Source organism: Molossus molossus, unplaced genomic scaffold (assembly GCF_014108415.1).
Source record: "Molossus molossus isolate mMolMol1 unplaced genomic scaffold, mMolMol1.p scaffold_m16_p_17, whole genome shotgun sequence".
NCBI classification, from domain to species: Eukaryota; Metazoa; Chordata; class Mammalia; order Chiroptera; family Molossidae; genus Molossus; species Molossus molossus.
In genome coordinates, this window is record NW_023425352.1 from 13,189,135 (window position 1) to 13,211,445 (window position 22,311).

General features: G+C 46.8%; 1 protein-coding gene across 1 annotated transcript; it reads right to left on the minus strand.

The window, feature by feature from the left end:
• Window positions 1-112: 112 nt before the first annotated feature.
• Window positions 113-22,072, minus strand: PLEKHS1 (pleckstrin homology domain containing S1). Its single transcript, XM_036265800.1, has 13 exons — window positions 21,988-22,072; window positions 21,757-21,803; window positions 17,385-17,473; window positions 17,166-17,272; window positions 16,197-16,331; window positions 12,654-12,729; window positions 11,646-11,762; window positions 9,112-9,237; window positions 6,336-6,442; window positions 5,457-5,663; window positions 4,629-4,730; window positions 3,020-3,155; window positions 113-292 (listed from the first exon to the last, which is right to left on the minus strand). Exons 2-13 carry the CDS (start codon window positions 21,782-21,784, stop codon window positions 113-115), a joined length of 1,410 nt encoding a protein of 469 aa, XP_036121693.1. The 5' UTR covers window positions 21,785-21,803; window positions 21,988-22,072.
• Window positions 22,073-22,311: the final 239 nt, after the last annotated feature.

Below are 22,311 nucleotides of genomic sequence, written 5' to 3' on the forward strand. Positions count from 1 at the left end.
GATGTGGAAATCCAGAGGTGGGCCGACTGGCCTCGCAGCACACAGCGGTGAGTGGCAGAGCCCGACACAGAGCCCGAGTCCTGTCCTCACCCCTGTGGTGGGTCCCAGCAGGCTACTGCCCAGTTATTTTCTGATGGCCCTTTTTAATGGCTGGGCTCCTCTTCAGAGCTCTCTTTGGTTCAGCCTTATCCAGCTCAAAAGGTCCAACGCCTTGGTGTTTTAAGGGGCATGTACAGTCTATAGTATGGAATTTCTCTGAATTTGGGATCCGGCCGATGGTGAGTTTTACTTTCTAAAACACAAGAAAGAAAAGAATTAAATGACTAGAGATTATCCTCGGGATTGTTTGTTCGCAGTCTGTCCCCATTCACACCCTTTGAAACTGGTTTTGAAGAAAATCCTGCGGTGAATTATAACTTCTGGGCAGAGCAAGCCAGGTGACCTGTATCATCAGGTGGAAGGTGGATTTTTATTGTCTAGCATCCACTGCAGGAGCCTTTCGGGCAGGTTCTAAATGGCATCAGTGGTGCCCAGTGAGCCCATTTGTACCAAGAATTAAAAAGCCTCTAGATACTAAAGAATTGAAATGAGACCACCAGCCTGGCCAGTGTGGCTCAGTGGTTGAGCATCGACTCCTGCACCAAGAGGTCGCCGGTTCGATTCCCGGTCAGGGCACATGTCCAGGTTGTGGGACAAATTCCCAGTGGGGGGCATGCAGGAGGCAGCCAATCATTGTTCTCTCTCATCAATGTTTCTATCTCTCTCTCTAAAATCAATAAACAAAATATTTTTCAAAAAAATAAAAGAAATGAGACCATCAGACAGAACCAGCCCCTGACAAAATGGGGAGAAAATGGAAGTCTGATGTGCGTCTCCTGCAAAATCTAGCATCTCCTCCCACTGCGTGTGAAACCCCCGGTTGTCTGCTCACTGTCTGCCATCTCCACCCAGCCCCCCAGGAAGGAGTGTACACCTGCTTGGTTCAGGTACTTCAAACAACAGGGCCCTTGGCTGCCCCGCCTTTGTTCCCCGTCTCCCCTCTTCCAACCTTCTTGTTCCTTCCAGAGGCCAGATCTTTGAATTTTTATTAAGGACTGGTATCCATTTTCATATAAAGAAATAAGTCAGAAATGGGGATGAGAAAGGAGGGGTATTTTTTTGATCACCCGGATAATCATGTTGGTGAGTCCCCCGGATGTCTCAGAAGCTCCGAGTTTTTCCCCCAGAGAAAGGGGGCAGGCAGGTTGAGCACAAGAGAAATACTGCTGTCCCTCTCATGCAGGTGACCCCACACTCCTGCTAAGTGCAGTTGGTGATGCCCAGGCAAAAATCCTTCTCTTGGATCTGCTCCCTGGCCAAACCCTTCTCATGGCTTCTAAGCTGCTGATGCCTGGGTCTCTGGGTCACAGCATGGCTTGGTAACTCTTCACGAAGTTTAGTAGTTTCTATCAAACACTTGGCTGCAGCATGGGTCTTTGGCAGAGGAAATATAGGTACCAGATTATTGGACTGGGCCCCTGAAAGTTACCTTTTTCCCCTCTGCATAAACACCTACCCTAGTCTTCGAAACCCAAGCCCTACATCTCCTCCCGAGACACCTTCCTGGCCGCCCTCAAATAGCCCTCTGTTCAGATCTCAAGGCACACACTGGATCGGAACTAGCAAATAAGATGCCCGATTTACCCACTAATCCGTGAGCTCCTTAAGCTCAGGCTGAGGCCATTTTTGTGGCCCTAGGACCTAGCAGGGTAGATGTTCAACATATAGATGTTCAATAAATGGTCAGTGAGTGAATGAATGAATGAACAAAGGAGTCCTTGCTCTCCCACTAACTAGTTATGTATCTTAGCTAACTCACTCATTCTTACTGGTTTCCCATTTAAATAATAGGGGTAGTACAGTTTGTCTAACCAGCAAGGTTGTTGTGTGATGCAGACGAGGTAAGACACATGTACTCCTAAACTCTCAGAGCTGGAAGAAATTTGAGAGATCATCCTGTGCAGTGGTTTGCAGAATTTTAAGCCAATGAATTGTTTCCTCAAGGAGAGCTGATAGGAAAGCCCAACACATAAAACAAGATTCGTGATACATGCAGATTGCTGTAGTCGAAGTCCCACACTGCCCCCTCCCTTTCCTCGCCTGTCATTTTCAGGGACCAAGAAGCAAAGTTTGAAAAACCAACTCCCTCACTTCAGAGAGAAGAAAGAAGTGTTTCCTGAGGTCATGTGGCTTGCTAGAAATAAAAATGGACAAGGGAAGGAATGGACAATACGGAGATGGTACTAATAGGCAGAACCATGTTTGAGCACTTAATGTGTACAATTCATTGTTGTAAGCACATTAGATATATTATCTCATTTAATTCACCAATAACTAAGATGATCACTATCCCGGATTTTATATTAGAGAAAATTGAGGCAAAAAGTTGGTTCAAGGACATGGGAGGCAAACCCTGAGCCAGTTTGGTTCCAGTGCAAGCTCTTTTTTCTAAAAAATTTTTTTTCTTTATTGATTTCAGAGAGAGAGGAAGGAAGAGGGAGAGAGAGATAGAAACATTGATGAGAGAAAACATCGATTGGCCGCCTCCTGCATGCCCCCCACTGGGGATCGGGCCCACAACCTGGGCATGTGCCCTGACCGGGAATCGAACCAGCGACCTCTTGGTGAATGGGCTGATGCTCAACCACTGAGCCACACCGGCCAGGCCAGTGCAAGCTCTTGATGCCACACGATGCTGTGTCCAAGGTCCTAAACCAGCCGTTCAGTTTCCTAGCCCAGTGCGCTCTCCACAATTACTTTATGTAGAAGAATTTTGAATGGGCCCTAAAATAACCTTCTGTTATGTACACGTATTGTAGGAAGTGTCCTTTACACTTCTTATTCTCTTATTTACACTAATGGCTGAAGATTGAGGAGTCTCATCTTTGTGTTTAGAGTACAGATCAGACTCCATCTAAGACCTTGACCTGTTCCTTCTGGTGTTGACTTGCCCGAGGCAGGGCCGGTCAGAGGGGCTTACCTCCTTGTGGATGGACCGGCTGAGAAACAAGGAGACCTCATCCAGGCTATGGGGCTTCAGGTCATTCACAGACAAAAGGTGATCTCCGTGATCAAATAAGCATCCCAGGCGCGGGGGGCCTTTCCACTCAGCCACACTGCAAGGAGAGACGGCATCCGACACAAACGTGAGCCCTGGGTCCTGCTGGCGGTGCTTGCTGGCAGTTCAGGACACGGATGGGGACACAGACAGGGCCCCTCGTTCTAGTCTAACCCTGTGTCACTACCACTGATTTCCTTAGCTTTGCTGCACCACATCCAAAGTAGTTGAACTTTTTCTGCTTGGAATATTCTTTCCTCTTTCACTGCTCTGGAGCCTGGCCCTTCCTCCGAAGCCTCTACAAAGCCCTCCTACATTCCACTTTCCTGACTTTAGTTCATTGCTCCTCCTCCATCCCGGGCTTCCACTGGACTGTGTGAGCACCTCACTTATTCCGTATATTCAAATAAAGTGAGTGTTTAATTTACCTATTTATGTGGCTGTCTCTTAACCAGAAGTATGGTACCACCTTCAAAACAATTGTTTATAACCCCATAACACCAAGGAAACAAAAGGTGCTCAACAAGTGTTTACTGAAAGTGAGCACATAGTGATTATACAATGAACATCTAATGAACAAGTAAACAAATCAGTGAATGAGGAAGCCCAGCACAGAGAAGTCCACAGTCTTAGTCACGTATTTACTGAGCCTTAGATCGTGGAAACGTGGAAAAATGCAAGACCGTGGTTCCCGCCCCTTATAGAACTTATGAGGCAATTGGTGTGAAGTAGCTACTGTGCAGTCAAGGTCTCTCTTCCCTGGTAAGAATGTAGTCTTCCCTCAAGATGAATGACAAAGTCTTTGCGAGAATTCGAATAAAATAAACAGTGATTATTTCAAGCAAATTCTCTGTCACGGAGTCTGTCTCCGTCCAGAAGGTTTTCAGCTGGCGTCTGGAAGTCTAGACCTGGACATGGCTGTTCCTTTTACTTATTTATTTAAAATTGTTTTTTCTTTATTGATATCAGAGAGAGAAGAAGGGAGAGGGAGAGATGGAAACATCGATGGGCCGCCTCCTGCACGTCCCCCGCCCCGCCCCGGGGATTTGGCCCACAACCTGGGCATGTGCCCTGACTAAGAATCGAACCCGTGACCGCTTGGTGCATGGGTCGATGCTCAACCACTGAGCCACACCGGCCGGGCAACATGGCTTTTCCTTTTAGACCTTAGATTCTTGTGGGCTTCACCAACTTCATTCATTCACAGACACTCATTGCTTAGTGATTGGAAAATGTCCTCAGGCCATACATATTCCATCTCACGTTTCCTCACCTTGAAAAAATTAGAAATCTGCTTCTTCCTGGACTTTTTGGGTCCCCCTATACCCACCCACCTCCCTGCCGACTCTCCCACACAACAGTGCCCTTATCTCTGCCTCCTACAACAGCAATCAAAGACCTCCTACAACAGCAAAAGGACCGTCCAAGCTCTCTGGCCAGTTTTGCTACCTACAACATTTCAAGGTATAAGTGTTGTCTTCACAGCTCCCAACCCAGTTTATAATCGATAACCCTCAACTCTCTGACCTACCATATCCGTCCTGCGGCTTCTGTGAGGGCCAGATAATTGGTGATGTCAAGAGGAGAGAGAAACACATCCAGGCTCTCCACATGGCTTTCGTCGGGGATGTTACTACGAGAAAACATGTGTCAAAGTCAAACCAGGCAACTCTCTCGGCTCTGAATGGCACTTTCAGGGTCAACTCTGGGCTCTTACATATGACGTGGCATTTTCCAGGGAAAGGTCACCCAAAATATTTAGAGAAGAACAGGAATGTAAGTTCCTGAAAAGTGCCCACTGATGCCCTCCTCCACCCCTCTTGGGATGTGGTAGTGGTTGGGACACAGGGAGAGGGAGAAAAATGGACTGAACTGATAGTGTAACTGTCCATAGCAGGTCAGTTCGCACATTTCTCTGCCGGGAATGATGCCACAGAAGAGGACACTGGAAAGACTTGACATTGAGAACAATCTCATCAAATGCCCTCAGTGTTGCTAAACACCTGAATGCCCTCCTAATCTAGAACCAAACCTCTTGGGACTTGCATGCCCATAATTTTAATAGTAAAAGCTGGGTGACATGCACCCCAGATCAGTGTGATCCTGGACCTGAAAGGCTGGCCGAGGGAGAATTTTTTCAAAATATTTGAGAACGCCACCCGCAGCCCAGGGAGCTTTTGCATCCAGCCCTGTCACTCACTGTGCGTGGCCACCACATCAGTGGCAAGAGGACGCTGGTCAGATTCTTGGCTGACTTTGAGATTTTTTTAGGAATTGCTTTAAAATTTGAATTCTGAGTCAAAAAAGGAAGCCTGCCTTGCTGTAAGGGCTCACAGAATTTGAGAAATTAGAACTTTACTTGATTAATATAGACAACTGCACAAGAGTCAGTGAGGACGACCCCCTTCCGTGGTTCGTGGTCTGGGCTTTCGTTTCGGCAGATGAAAAGCAAGGGTCACTTCCCGAGCCTTGTTCTCGTAGGTGAAGACCCCCGATCTGGATCTCTGGAAGGGTCTCGGGCTCCTCTTTGCTATCAGCAGACTCACCGGCTGTTTCTTGGAACAAACTAGAGTATGAGAAGTGAACATAAATCCCTTTTTAGCATGTCTGTGGACAACTTTCACATGTAAGGACGTAACGGCCGTGTGAACATTAACAAGATGTTGATGTATGTCCGACCATCAACATCGCTGTCACAGAGAGAATCGAATCCAACAAACCTTCCACCTAAAAGTGAATGCAGAGCCCTGGCCAGTTTGGTTCAGGGGTAGAGCGTTGGCCCGCGGACCAATGTGTCGCGGGTTCGATTCCGGTCAAGGGCACGTGCCTCAGTTGCAGTTCAGTACCCCCCCCTCCCTGGCCCTGGTCAGTGTCATGCGGGAGGCAACCAGTCGATGTGTAGATAAATAGAAAAATATGCTCAGGTGAGGATTAAAAATAAATAAAAGTGAATAGGGAGTGAGAACAACCCTTTACATTGAGAAGGTTGGGAGACAGATGTAAATGCAAAATAGAAAATCACTTCAATCACTTCCCGGGAGACAGAAAAATGTCCCGGGATGTCGTTAATAGGTTTCTGTGGGTAGAGAAAGGAATTCTCACTTTATCTTGTTTTGAGATTACTAAACAATGTGAAGAATTTGGTCTATGGTAATGCTTTTTTATTAACATTTCAATAGTGATTTTCTGTAACAGGACTAGCTCAAATCAATTTTTAAAATATGGCAGTTTTACTTACCAGGATTTCATAGACATGTAGTGACACTTGAGTCCCTGGGAGACCTGGTCTGGACCACATGGTCCAGTGGATTCGCCGTATTCATTGGAAGCAATGATATTATCCAACTATAGACAAGAGGATACACGTAAGGATGCAGGGCTCCCAAGAAGTCGGGTGTCTTCTGCCCCCACTTCTTCCCCGATGGCTCTGCGCCCTGAACTAGGAAACGCAGCCACCGTGGGGTGGACACTGGTGCCGGTTCTGAGGGACGGATCCGGTAAAACTTCTGGATCTCACACGCGCACAAGCGTTTTATGGGATCACACTGCTATTTATTTTTCTGTTTCATTAGCAGGCACTTAATGACATGAGTTCTTTTTCCCAACCAGCTCTACTGTGAAATCATGTCACCTGGTTGGGTCAAAGACTGATACAAGGCAGAGCTGGCTTCAGGCTACTATGTTCACAGGTGACCCAAGCTGCTTCTGAGGGCTGTAAAGGGTTCTAGGAAATATGGCCCTGGAGAGGCTCTCAACCAGCCCCTCAGATCTGAGACAGTCATCTGGGGCAGAGCGGTGCTCATAACCCACGGGCTTTCTATGGCCAACCTAACAAATTAAGCACCAACCCACAACTGGAAGAGTTCATTGCGGCCAAGCCAGCCTCCCACTACAGCCCTACAAATCATGTTCTAATGCCCATTTCATGCTGTTTCCTTTACCATGATGCCCCTTTTCTCTTCTGCCTAATGAAGTTGTGTCCAGGCTGGTGAGGTCCCATGGTCCCTCCTGACCACTGCCAATCTCTCCCTTCTCTGAACTCCTACTGCACAGTTTTGTACTTAATTTGTAGAAAATGGTCTTTTAGCTTCTACTTCTGCGTATATATCCAAAGAAACCCAAAACACTAATTCAAAAGAATACAGGCACCCCTATGTTCATTGCAGTGTTATTTAAAATAGTCAAGATGGGTAAGCAACGCAGTGCCTATCAATAGACTAGTGGATAAAAAAAGTTGTATATATTGTATACATATATACAATGAGATACTACTTGGCCATAAAAAACAATGAAATCTTACCATTTGCAACAGCATGGATGGACCTAGAGGGTATTTTGCTCAGTGACATAAATCAGACGGAGAAAGACAAATACTATATGAGTCTGCTTATATGTGAAATCTAAAGAATGAAATGAACAAACAAAATAGAAAAGACTCATGGATACAGAGAATATAGACTGATGGTTGCCAAATGGGAGGGCGTTGGGGGCCGTGTGAAAATGGTGAAGGGATTAAGAAGTACAAACTGGTCGTTGCAGAACAGTCACAGGGGTGTGGGTTGCAGCATGAAAAATATGGTCAATGATGTGGTGGGGACTCTGTATGGTGCTAGGTGGGTGCTTGAAATATCAGGGGGACCATTTTGTAAAGTATGTGATTGTCTGGCCATTATGCTGTACACCTGAAACTAATACAAAATAGTGTTGAATGTAAACTGGAATGAAAAACGAAAGGTCTTTTAGCTTAGTTTTATCTGCCTTGCTACCTTTTGCATCCCATTCAACATCCAGCCAATGCCAGGCACACAACTGAGGCTCAGTACAACTGACTGGTTGGTTGGATGTCATAAAAGATTAGTTGCCATTGCGGTGTCCCAGGAGACACTGGCATGAACATATTTTGGTGGAAGAAGGGTCCTGTGGTCAAATGAGCTTGGGAAATGCTGTGTGTAATATCCCACTTGGATATTTACAAAGCATCACTGCATATTAAGTCTCTGAGACTTCTGCAGTTAAGAAACTTGTTTAACTTACTTTAATTAGGTGTTTCTGGAACTTGTGTGATCCCAGAATGCTTCCTTTATGGGAACACGTGTCCCAATCTTGTAGACAACTCCCAGTTTGGAAATTGCTGAATGCCCCCCCTTTCTATAATTTTGTCTTCCTACTTTCCATTTCCATTTTTTTTTTTTTCTATCATCCACCTCAAATATAGCTTCTGGGTTAATAGTACTGGAAGGTCATTCGGGTTTTGCCACTTCCCATCTCAAAAGCCACCACGGCCTCTGTGCTGACTATGTGGCGTTTAAGACTCGTCACGGTCTGGCTCACTTTTTTCTGTCATATCCTCCCGTGTGTCAGTCACTCACTCTAGGTTACAGCCCAGCTGGACTACTTGCTATATGCCTATCACATGGCACTTTTGTCCCTGAAGTCTTCCCTGACTCCAGGGGAGAAACATCTCTGCTTTTCTATTGGTTCCGAACTCTTGGGCCAGGCCTCTTGGGTAGCATTGCCCTGTGACAACTGGTAGCTATGAGCTATGAGGGCAGAACATGTAAGTCCCACGCCTCATGTAGAACCACGACCAGCACACCGAGGGCACTCAGTAGGGGCTTCCACCTGGTCAGCAGACTGGTGGACACCCAAGGACCCGTGCTCATATTACTGTTTCTGCGCATCCTACAGAAAGACTCCCCAAGTCCACATTTTACCTGTCTAGTGAAGTCGTATGTCATTTCCCTGGAACTTTTTCTGGTTTTCTGTTTGGGAGTCAGCTCCCCTGCCTCCCACCCCTCGTGCACACTGGACATTTTATAAACATCTTCCTCAGCACGGGGCCTTTCTATTTTGGATCAGGGTTGGCTCCTGTTCAAGTGTCTCCATTGAGCACATCACCTGTGTCTGATTTGCCGCGTTGGTGTTCGACTGAACCAGCCCAGTCCTCAGGAACAGTGCAGGGGCTCAGAGATATTTGTAGAAGGAATCAATGATTTGTAAATGGAAGAGGTTACCTCTAAAAGAATACTCCGAGGGCTAATATAATGACTCTCTTCTTCTGTATCTTGAGTGAACTCGGGCAAGAAATCATTTGGTAGATGAGCTTGTCTGAGTCCCGGAGAACTTTTTTCTATTAAATGCTGAATAAAGAGATGAAGACAGAATTAATGCTTTTCTTTTTCTTTGCAAGAGACAGAATTAAGCCACATGCGTTCGGGGAAAGCCACCATAGATTAATTGGGTTGAGAAGATCAGGGGGTGTTTCCAAGGTTGCATCCAGCTTCCCACACAACCTTAAGTGGCCTCTTGAGCCTGGGTCACCCCTGGTCATGTGAAAACATAAGCTCATCTTGCAGGCTCTTCTCTACCACTGGGACATGTAACTCGGAACAGGTGGTCCTCTCCGTGGGTGGTACTCGTGTCTAAGATCTGCCCAAGTCCCCCACCCCCATCCCCATCTTTTTTCTAGTCTTCACCTAGTGCCATCTGAGAAGGAAGTTATTAGCCCAGAGTTAAAGCATTGTAATTTCCCTCTTCCTGCTCAATATTTCTCTTTTGTGTTCTATTCACATACTTCTATTATTTTCATAGCAATGCAGTTTGGTAGTGTTGATTGTGTAACAGTATGAATTACAGGCTTCAGGGTGATCTAGGTCCAACCAATTACTGCCTTCCCTCCCCAACAGATACAAGATATTCTACTAAAGTAGCTGCTTTGCAGGAAAATAGTACAATCCAATTATTCCAAGAACAATGCCTTAGAGCAGGGGGTTTTGAAAAGACCCTAAATGTTCTCTAGGAAGTCCTTGAAGGAAGGTGATTTAAAAAACAGATGCATTTAAGTTGTGTCCATTTATCCAGCTCCAAGCTCATGGAGCCAGATGATGCTGAGTTGGGGATGAAGAAGGGATCTAGTTTAATTTCAACGGCAACAACGACAACAGCAGCAGCAACAGCAATAAATCCTAACAAGACACATGGTATTCTTAGCTGAACTGATTGAAAAATCATTGGATTGAAAACATAGTGTGAAAAGGTAAGATGGTCAGTGACATTATCTTTGGGGAGAAGGTACCAGGAGTGAAAAGCAAGAGGTGTTTACTGAAAAGGGTTAGACTTCCCAAACCAGTTTCCTGTCACCTTTCCTACAAACACCAAGTGAGGTTTTGGCTTGGTGAGTGATAAGCCGTAAAAAGCTTTTAAAATAGTTGGAGAGCTTCCAACTAGATAAAAACAGAAGGCTATGCCACATTGAGGTGTGTCAGGTCCCCAGGGAGAAGGGAACATCCATGGTTACATCTCTAAGGGACAAAATAGTATGCATGGGAGAAGAAGAAAACACTCAACCCACTTACTAATAATACCCAGCGCTGGGAAGATCACAAATGCAGGAGAGCTGAGACTGCAATTACAAATCACTTTCAAGGGACAGATGTATTTTTTCTTCCAATGAATTTCATTAGAAATGAAGATGAAATCTCTCTCTCTCTCTCTCTCTCTCTCTCTCTCTCTCTCTCTCTCACACACACACACACACACACACACACACACGGAAGAGCAAGACTGATCAGGGTAAATGAAGAAAATGAATAAAAATCCTGAGTTTGCCTGAGGAGTACAGATGATATGGCAGGAAATCAAGTGGTGTTTTGGCAGTTGTCTTTTGTCAACAGACAGAGATAATCTGTGCAAGGAAGACAAAGGTTACCAGACAGCCTTTTGCTTAGCTGTGTGTGTGTGTGTGTGTGTGTGTGTGTGTGTGAGGGGGGGGTCCCTCTCAACTTGCTCAGGTGTATATATATATATATATTTTTTTTTTTTATCCTCACCCGAGGACATTTTTCCATTTTTTGTTCAGGTAGAGTGGGAGGGAGAGAGAGGAACAGAGAGAGAGAGAGAAACATCAATGTGAAAGGAACACATCGAGTGGCTGCCACCTGCACAACCGACCAGGGCCGGGGACAAACTGCAACCGAGGTACGCGCCCTTAGCGGGAACCGAACCCAGGTCTCTCAGGATCGCAGGCTGACGCTCTAACCGCTGGGCCAAACCGGCCAGGGCGCCCAGGTGTATATTGAGGAGCATCCAAAATGAATGAATCCTTGTAGAGGGGGCAAGGTAAGCAGTAAGGCTCATCTGTGACATGGCCAATAGATACACTGGAGCTAAGAATGGTTCTTATGGTGGGTTAGGTTTGAGGAAGGTGTCAGATCTATTGGAGGGACTCTTTTTTTTTTTTATCCTCACCCGAGGACATTTTTCCATTTTTTGTTCAGATACAACGGGAGGGAGAGAGAGGAAGAGAGAGAGAGAGAAACATTGATGTGAAGGGACACATCGAGTGGCTGCCACCCGCACGACCAACCAGGGCCGGAGACAAACTGCAACTGAGATACGTGCCCTTAGCGGGAACCGAACCAGGGTCTCTCTGTACTGCAAGCCGACGCTCCAACCGCTGAGCCAAACCGGCTGGGGCTGGAGGGACTCTTGAAGCATCAGCTGAGTCCCAGGCACTGCGGCCTGAGCGGGGAGAGGCGAGTGTGCTTACCATGCCCGGAAGAGTATTTCTGGATGCAGGGCAGCCAACAGTCTCCCATGTGCTGGAATAACCGAGGAGAGGACTGGGGTCTGAGGAGGGCCTTTTAACACCCAGTGAGAGTTTCTCCTGCTTAGGAAAAAGGGATCCTGGAATCAGGGCACAATGGATCTCTTGTCTGGAATGAAGCAACAGCCTTGTTCCTGAGCTCCCTGCCTCTTGTCTTTCAACCCCGAATGTTTATACTGCTGGCCAGCATTCTCTCTCTAGGACCTGAGGTGATCTTGTCTCTCTCCTGTTTCCAAATCCTCAAGGGCTGTCCGCATGGCCGCCAGAGATGCCCTCAACCTCCCTCAACGTCTCTTTTCAACCCTCTGCCTCTCTGCGCCCTCCCCTTTGTTCTAATAATTTGCATCAACTTGTAGAAACAGCTTGCTTTCCCTTCCTCCTTGGCTTCAGCTTTTGTTGGAAGCACATAGCAACCTCGAAAATGTGTTACAACAATACCTGGAGACCAAAGTCCCATTGATAAAGGTCTCCCCTCCAAAAGGTCTTGTGTGAATGCGCAAAGGTTCTTAGGAAGTAAACAACAACAACAACAAACCTGAACGTCGTCAGCCCTTACATTAGAGAGACATTATATTAAAAATTCAAGATAAATGAAAGGCATTTTATAGAACCCACCCTAGACTTAGTCATCCCAAAGGTAGCTGTTGTGCACCTCGGATCCCAACAACAGAGAACGCTGTAGTTTCAGCTGCTATTAAAAAAGTGCCAGTTAATTTTCACTCCTCCGACCTCAGTAATGAAAATCTGAAGTGTCTCTATCTTAGCTCCCTTGCAAAACACAAAAGTATTTTTCCCTGTTGTTAATCATAAAAACAAGGACGTACATTTTCTCACTTATTTATTCCTTGTATTACTGCCAGTTGCTAAGGAGGAAGGAAAACAAGCTGCCATTGTCTCCCCATGAAAGGGCTGTGTTCAGGTGCCCTGGCACTAGGGGGGATGGAGAGTCACCTCTGGGTTCCGGTGTGTGGCTCTCGAATCCCGGCAAAATGCTGACATGAAGGAGACCCAGTCTCTAATCTTCTCCCTGTTGATAGGAATAGAGTTCAGCTGGCCTGGAACAGCAAGTGCGCCTTCACCCCGCTGGACCCGGAGAAGGATTCTTTATTAGGGTTGGAGCAGGCAGTGGGAGCAGGTCCCAGGAAAACCAGGGTTTTTTTCTAAGTAGCTTAAATAACCCCCCTGCTCCTTACCTCCTCCACACTCACACACTAGAATTAACTCTCGTGTGAGGAAAGCTCAGAGGAATGGGAGGAAAAGTAGAAAATAAGAGGAGTAATCACAGGGTTCGGAGCTTTGGCTTTGACAGCGATTTCTTTTGTGTTTGAAGGGAGCCCGGTACCTGTCAGCCCCAGTTTTATAGGGCTAGCCAGGTGTGCGCCCCTTGAGCCACGCGTGAGTTTACGAAGCATGTGCTTGAAAAGGTTTATAGAAATCACCTTTTCCTTTCTGTTGATGCTCGGGACAATTTAAAAGAAAGCTTTGGCCTCTGGGCGATCTGAAAGAGATCAAGGCTCTTCCTAAAGTGGTTTAGCATTCCTGCCCACTCTGCACAGCCTCCTCCCCCATCCTTGGTCCCCTGCACAGCCTCCTCCCCATCCTTGGCCCCCTGCACAGCCTCCTCCCCCATCCTTGGCCCCCTGCACAGCCTCCTCCCCCATCCTTGGCCCCCCTGCACAGCTTCCTCCCCATCCTTGGTCCCCCTGCACAGCTTCCTCCCCCATCCTTGGTCCCTGCACAGCTTCCTCCCCCATCCTTGGCCCCCCCTGCACAGCTTCCTCCCCCATCCTTGGCCCCCTGCACAGCTTCCTCCCCCATCCTTGGCCCCCTGCACAGCTTCCTCCCCCATCCTTGGTCCCCTGCACAGCTTCCTCCCCCATCCTTGGCCCCCTGCACAGCTTCCTCCCCCCATCCTTGGTCCCCTGCACAGCCTCCTCCCCCATCCTTGGCCCCTCTGCACAGCTTCCTCCCCCATCCTTGGTCCCCTGCACAGCCTCCTCCCCCATCCTTGGTCCCCTGCACAGCCTCCTCCCCCATCCTTGGCCCCTCTGCACAGCTTCCTCCCCCATCCTTGGTCCCCTGCACAGGCCTCCTCCCCCATCCTTGGTCCCCTGCACAGCCTCCTCCCCCATCCTTGGCCCCTCTGCACAGCTTCTCCCCCATCCATGGTCCCCTGCACAGCCTCCTCCCCCATCCTTGGTCCCCTGCACAGCCGCCTCCCCCATCCTTGGGTCCCCTGCACAGCCTCCTCCCCCATCCTTGGTCCCCTGCACAGCCTCCGCCCCCATCCTTGGCCCCTCTGCCAGCTTCCTCCCCCATCCTTGGTCCCCTGCACAGCCTCCTCCCCCATCCTTGGTCCCCTGCACAGCCTCCTCCCCCATCCTTGGGCCCCCTGCACAGCCTCCTGCCCCCATCCTTGGTTCCCCTGCACAGCCTCCCTCCCCCATCCTTGCCCCTCTGCACAGCTTCCTCCCCCCCCCATCCTTGGTCCCCCTGCACAGCCTCCTCCCCCATCCTTGGTCCCCTCTGCACAGCCTCCTCCTCCCCATCCTTGGTCCCCTGCACAGCTCTCCCCCATCCTTGGTCCCCTGCACAGCCTCCTCCCCCATCCTTGGTCCCCTGCACAGCTTCCTCCCCCATCCTTGGTCCCCTGCACAGCCTCCTCCCCCATCCTTGGTCCCCTGCACAGCCTCCTCCCCCATCCTTGGCCCCTCTGCACAGCTTCCTCCCCCATCCTTGGTCCCCTGCACAGCCTCCTCCCCCATCCTTGGTCCCCTGCACAGCCTCCTCCCCCATCCTTGGTCCCCTGCACAGCCTCCTCCCCCATCCTTGGTCCCCTGCACAGCCTCCTCCCCCATCCTTGGCCCCCTGCACAGCCTCCTCCCCCATCCTTGGTCCCCTCTGCACAGCCTCCTCCCCCATCCTTGGCCCCCTGCACAGCCTCCTCCCCCATCCTTGGCCCCTGCACAGCCTCCTCCCCCATCCTTGGCCCCTCTGCACAGCTTCCTCCCCCATCCTTGGTCCCCTGCACAGCCTCCTCCCCCATCCTTGGTCCCCTGCACAGCTTCCTCCCCCATCCTTGGCCCCTCTGCACAGCTTCCTCCCCCATCCTTGGCCCCCTGCACAGCTTCCTCCCCCATCCTTGGCCCCTCTGCACAGCTTCCTCCCCCATCCTTGGCCCCCCTGCACAGCTTCCTCCCCCCATCCTTGGTCCCCCTGCACAGCTTCCTCCCCCATCCTTGGTCCCCCTGCACAGCTTCCTCCCCCATCCTTGGCCCCTCTGCACAGCTTCCTCCCCCATCCTTGGCCCCCCTGCACAGCTTCCTCCCCCATCCTTGGCCCCCCCTGCACAGCTTCCTCCCCCATCCTTGGCCCCCTGCACAGCTTCCTCCCCCATCCTTGGTCCCCCTGCACAGCTTCCTCCCCCATCCTTGGCCCCCTGCACAGCTTCCTCCCCCATCCTTGGTCCCCTCTGCACAGCTTCCTCCCCCATCCTTGGTCCCCCTGCACAGCTTCCTCCCCCATCCTTGGCCCCTCTGCACAGCTTCCTCCCCTATCCTTGGTCCCCCTGCAAGCACACAATCGTCCAAGAATAATCCACTTGGCATCTTCTTAAAGCTGAGGACTCCTTCAGGGATGATCACAGCCCTCTCACCCCTAATACATGCAGCTTCTACAGATGTTTGCATAGTGGTTTCTTTTACATGGGATGTCTTTGGGGTGATGGTGACTGTTATGGGTTGAATTGTGTCCCCCTCCCAATTCATATATTGAAATCCCAATCCCAGGACCTCAAAATGTGACTTTATTTGGAAACTGGGCCAGGTTGTAGCAGATGTAATTAGTTAAGACGAGGTCAGACTGCCTGGCCGGTGTGGCTCAGTGGATTTTGAGTGTAGTCCCATGGACTGAGAGGTCCTGCTTTGATTCCTGGTCAGGGCACATGCCCAGGCTGCAGGCTCAATCCCCATTAGGGGGCGTGCAGGAGGCAGCCGATTGATGTTTCTATCTCTCACTCCCTTCTTTTCTCTCTAAAAAAATCAATAAAAACATATGAAAAAACAAAAGATGAGGTCATACTGAAGTAGGGCAGAATCCTGATCGTTAGAGAAAGGGGAAACTGAACACGGAGACGTGGACCCAGGGAGGATGCCAGGTAAAGACTAAAGTTACGCTGCCACAGGCCAAGAAAGTACCAGAAGCTGGAGAGAGGCCCAGAACAGGTCTTCCCTGGGGACTTCAGGGTGCATGGTCCCGTGGCACCCTGACTTCAGACTCAGCCTCCAGAACAGTGAAAACAGACATTTCTGTTGTTCTAAGCCTTGCGATGGGACATGGACGCCATGACTTTTCAAGGTATTTTAACACGTAGTGAAGCCTGCCAAGGTTTAAGGTTTCGACCAAGGGTTTCTGTTCTAAGCATGTTTATTGTTTATTGGTTTTAAGTGTTTTGTTTGTTTTGCTCGCAGGAAACACTGTGATCTTACGGCTCACCTGTCATCGCCAATGAGGAAGTATTCTCTGTGAGTGGTTCTGATGGACAGCACCTCCTCTGGGTGGCATTTAAACATCTTCTGCACAGACTGCATTTTTCCATGGCTACTGATGCCAACTTCAACACTGGAATTTCTGGTAGATACAGACATAAAGTATTAAACACAGGTACATACAAAATTAGGAAGAAAATGAATGTTTTGTATTAGGATTCAAATTGAATAAGACTTTAGGTTTGCTTGTTCAATATTTTGAAATGTATCTAATCATTTTAGAAAATAAGTTTAGATCTGGTTCATCAAATACTTTGTTTAGGATGAAACTTAATTTAAAAATTCCTATTTTAGTTGGATTCTTGATTCCGCAAATTATCATGTTTTCTATTTTTTTTTGTACACAATTCCTTAAAGACCAAAAAAAAAGTCTAAATATTTTTTGAAACCTAACTTGGTTTTATGAAATGATAATTTCACCCACTCTCTCTCATCCATAAGTTAGGTGCATCAATGTCTTTTGCAATTAAATGCTTATTCACTAATAATTTACCAACTAGAATATACAGCATGAAATAATTATTTAGCTGTTGTCTACTCAAATGTCCCCCATCTTGGTTTCTTTTCAGCCACAAATATTATAAATGTGAAGCCTTTTCTTCTTTTATTTTTTTTAACTCACATTTTTTAGAGAGGAGGGGAGAGGCTGAGAGAGAGAAGTATTGATGTGAAAGTAAGTATCTGTTGGCTGCGTCCTGGGCACCCTCCCCCCCCCCCACCACCACCACTGGAGATGGAGACTGTAGGCCTGGCGTGTGCCCTGACGGGGAATCCAGACACCAGCCCTTCGACTCCCAACCAACAAACCACACCAGTCAGGTCAGCCCTTGTTTCTTTCAACAATAGTTTAAATTTCCATTTGCATGCAACACATTAGTATTTCCTGTTATAAACTCTTCCTCAATTGGATACATACCCATCGATTTGAATGGACCCTCGTTGATGATGGTCTTTGTAATAGGACAGACTAAAGCCCTTCTCTCCACTCCTTGACAGAACAAAAAACCGCTTTTTCCAAGAGGGCTGAAAAATGAAAACATTCTGCATCTCAGTTAGATCTCAGAGGAAGAGAAAGAATTGAGAAAATGCTCAGGAGGCAGGTGGGAGGCCTGTTAAAATCATGGTGAATACTTACTGCTGAGGAAAAAAGCTGAGGAGGTGGTGATTTAATAAAGTAATCTTGTTTGCAGACTTCATTTTCATAATAATATGTAAATTGTTTGCCTAATAAAAGAAAGTGAACAGAACTCAGTTTGTTCCCTGTGAATTTCTAAAAGGAACAGCTTTAGTTGGAAAACATTGTTTACTTCTGGAAAAGTCTTCCAATTATTCAGTTATGGAAAACACACACACACACACACACACACACACACACACACACACACCCCTATAACAGGCCAGGAAAACAAAGGGCCCAAAGGCCGAGTGCGTGATTCTTATTCACCCACAGCAGAGGACCTTCATTCAGATGATATTTAGAAGTACCTAAGTTCAGCTCACACCTGTCTGCCCCTAAACTCAGCTCACACCTGTCTGCCCCTAAACTCAGCTCACACCTGTCTGCCCCTAAACTCAGCTCACATCTATCTGCCCCTGAACTCAGCTCACACCTGTCTGCACCTGAACTCAGCTCACACCTGTCTGCCCCTAAACTCAGCTCACACCTATCTGCCCCTGAACTCAGCTCACACCTGTCTGCACCTGAACTCAGCTCACACCTGTCTGCCCCTAAACTCAGCTCACACCTATCTGCCCCTGAACTCAGCTCACACCTATCTGCACCTGAACTCAGCTCACACCTGTCTGCACCTGAATTCAGCTCACACCTGTCTGCACCTGAATTCAGCTCACACCTGTCTGCCCCTAAACTCAGCTCACACCTATCTGCACCTGAACTCAGCTCACACCTGTCTGCACCTGAATTTAGCTCACACCTGTTAGTTTCTCTATTTCTGACACACTTGGCTGGCTCTCCAGATGTGAAGCACCCACTGAAGGAGCAGGATAGTTGTGCCTTGCCTGTTGGCTTAGCAAACAAAAGTAGAACCACCTGCTATGGAAAATGAGGTGGCAAAGTGGCTACAGGGGTTTCCAAAATACTAAATGCTTCTTTGTAAGTGTTGGCATTATATGCAGTGTTGATTTTTTTGTTTTCCAAAATGTCTGCAAGAAATAGAAACTGCTTTCACTATTTAGAAAACACAACAAATGTTCAAATAAAAAATAAATTTTCAAAAGAGTTTGGTTTTCCTTTCACATCCAGACAATAGTTCTAGTTTGTTCTTGGTTTTGGAAAAGGCAGCCTTTACTAAAGACTTCGAGCTCTTGGACCTGGCGAGACAGAATCAGGGCTAGGTTAAGACAGCCGATGGGGCCCTTACGCTGCTCTTCGGTAGTTCTTGCCAGCTGTCCTCACCCACTTCTGCAGCGATTCTGCCTGCTTTTCCCAAAGCAGCACCCCCAACACCACCACCAAAGGAAAAGAAAAAAACAAAACAGAAGGAAACACTATAACAAGTTTCAGCTCCTTTAACAGTTGGGTGGCCTTGGGCAAATTCATAGATTAATTTACTGAATTATATGTATAGAGCACGTTGAATCTCTAAACGTGCCTCAGTTTCCTCCTCGGTAGCACTGACCTCACAGATCTGTGGTGAGGACTGAAGGAGTTAACGTGCCTGGCACTGGGCCTGGCACACAGCAGCCTCACTAAAGAGGAGCTATTAATAAAACTGGGGAAACCAGCCTTCATCATTTGCAGAACAAACCGGTCTTCAACCTGCCTATAACAGTCTTCAATCTGCTCTTTGGTGGCGTTAACTTCCGATGGTTCAGTAAATGCCGATACTTTGTGAAAATTTGGTCTTAGAAGTCTTTAATGACATTCTGTAGAATTAGCAGAATCTTAAAATTAGCAAGCTAATTCTAAATTTAATGTGAACATGCTAAGTATCCAGAATAGCAAAAATAATGGCAAAAAGTCAAAGTTAGGATCCTAACAGTATCTGATTTCAAGAACTATTATAAAGCTATCACGTGACCTAAAGATAGACAGATATATCAACAGAAAAAAGTGGATCCCCCAGGAATAAGCCCATGCATATATGGGCAACTGGTTTTTGACAAAGATGCAAAGGCAATGCCTTGAAGAAAGGATAGCCATTTCAATAATTGGCACTGAAACAATTGAATGTCCACCTGTAAACAAAACAAAAGGCAAACAACTTGGATCCACATCCATAGATTCAGTGTTGTCCCTATCAAAACCTCAATGATGGATTTTGCAGAAATGGACAAGTCTATCTTCAAATTCATATAGAATTGCAAGGTACTCTGAAAAGCCAAAACAATTTAGAAAAAGAACAAAATTATAATACTCGCACTTCCTAATTTCAAAACTTACTACAAATGACAGTGACCAAAAGAATATGGTACCAGTGCATAGACTGATGGCACAGTATCAAGAGTCCAGAAATAAATCCATAAATGAGGGGCGCGTTTTCAGTAAGGACACGGAGGCCATTCATGGAGGAAGGACCAGTCCCTTCAAAACATGGTGCTGAAACAACTGGACAGCCACATGCAAAAGAATGAAGTTGGACCCTGCATCACACGATCCACAAACATTAACTTCAAGTGAATCAATGGCCTTACTAAAAGAACTAAAACCATACAACTTGTAGTAGAAAGCATAGGGGTAGATTTTTATGAACTTGGACTTGACAATGGATTCTTAGATATGACATCAAACATGGGCACTGAAAGAAACAACATGTAAATTAGAGTTCAACAAAATGAAAAACTTTTCTGCACCAAAGGACATTGTTAAGAGAGTGAAAAGACAGCCTACAGAATGGGAGAAAATATTTGCAAATTATGTATCTAATGAGAATAATATTCTGGTATCCAGGATATATACAGAACTCTTACAATGCAATAACAAGAAGACAAACAACCCAATTAAAAAATGGGTAAAGGGCTGAAATAGACATTTTCCCAAAAAACATATGTAAATGGCCAATAGACACTTGAAGATTATGTAACACCAGCAGTCACTAGGAAATGCAGCTCAAAACCACAGTGAGAAACCACTTCGTGCCCACAGGAATGCTATACCTCAACAAGTGGAAAATAGACATGTTGGTGAGGACGTGAAGAAATTGAAACCCTCCTACACTGCTGGTAGAATGTGAAAACAATCTTGGTGATTTCTCAAAGTAAAACAGAATTAGCAGAGGATCCCTCAATTCTGATCCTAGGTATATACTGCAAAGCACTGAAAACAGATCTTCAAACAAGTACACGCACATACATGTTCATAGCATTATTCACAACAGCCAAAAGATAGAAACATCCCAAGTGTTCATCAACACGAGTGGATGAACAAACTGTGGTCTATACACACAATGGAATATTATTCTGCCATTAAAAATGAATGGAGTAGCAATACATGCTACACTGTGGATGGATTTAAAAAATATTATGCTTAGTGAAAGAGGCCAGTCACATATCATATGATTTCATTTATACGAAATATCTAGAATAGACAGATCCATAGAGCTAGAATACAGATTGTTGGTTGATGGAGGCTGGGGTCAGGGAGAGTGGAAGGGGGAGAAACTGCTTAATGGGCAAGGGCTTTTACTTTGGAGTGATGGTAATGTTTGGAACTAGCTAGAAGTGATAGCTGTACAACACTGAGAATATACGAAATGCCACTAAACTATTCACTTTGAAATGCTTGCTTTTATGTCTCCTTAATTTTTTTCCTAAAACAAGTTAAAGAGTGATTACACTCTTAAGTAGAGGAATATAGGACCACACAAAATGTTGTCATGAATGCTCACAGCAGCTTTATTTGAAATAGCCCGAACTGGATGCCACCCAGGTGTTCATCTTCAGGTGAATGGACTGACAAATGGTGATTCATTCGTAACACGGAGTACAACTCAGAAATAAAAAGGAATGAAGTCTTGATATATACAACAACAAACTCTTGATATATACAACAAAAAAGTTATTCTGAGTCAAAGAAGCTAGACAACAGGTATGTATAATGTGTGATTCTATTTATATGAAGCTCTATGAACTACGAAGTAATGCATAGAAAGCAGAGCAGTGGTATCTGGGGACGTGTGTGCGTGGAAGGGTGGAAGGGAGGGGAAAGACAACCGTGGGGCTGATGGGTATGTTCACGATCTCATTTTTGGTGATGGTTTTACAGGTATATACCTATGTAAAAATTCATCAAATGATACATTTTAAGCCTGTCAGCCTATTGCATGCCAATTATACCTCAATAATGGTTTTTTAAAAGAATTAAACACATGGGAGAAGGTTGTCTGGGGTGGGGGAGAGAAATATCTATAACAAAAATAGATTAATTAATAAAAAAATTAAACACACGAATCTGAAAAAGAAAGCTAAACATCCTCTTATCATACCCAGCCCATTCTATGCCATTTTCAATAAAAGGATTTTTTCTTCTAAGAATGCCCCTTGGGTACCTGGACTCTTCTGAGGTTTGGGTTCCATGGTGGCTATCTGTCCTCACCTGTCAAAAGGGAGAATCAAGAATTGTTTGTCCCCAAACAACAGTATGCTCTACTGTTTAGTCACTTGATCATCAAGTATCAGGATGGTGCCCATGAATGTGGGCGAGATGGATCATCTGCCTCCTCCCCCACCCCCCGGGCTGGCGTGGCGATGGCCCCAAGGAGCTGCCAAGCAGTGCTCACCAAATGGCAGTGCCGTGGAGGTGTTGCTCGGATGACTGAAGAAGCCGTCTTCTCTGGACTTTGTCTGCTCCGACTTTGACAAGACAGCCCCTGGGAGGAGGCAACACCGAGGAGAACAGATAAGAACAGGGCAAGGGCAGGATGCTCTGGCTCAAATGTAGCTGAGAGAGCATTTCTGGCCCAGAGGAAGCCCAAGATAAGCCCCTTTCCATGCGGGGAATCGCTTTCTCCAGCGGGAACCTAGGGTCGGGGACCAGGGCACACCTCAATCGCCTCAGCCACCCGTGTGGCCTGTTCCCAAGGCTGCCTGCCTCTGGGAACTGA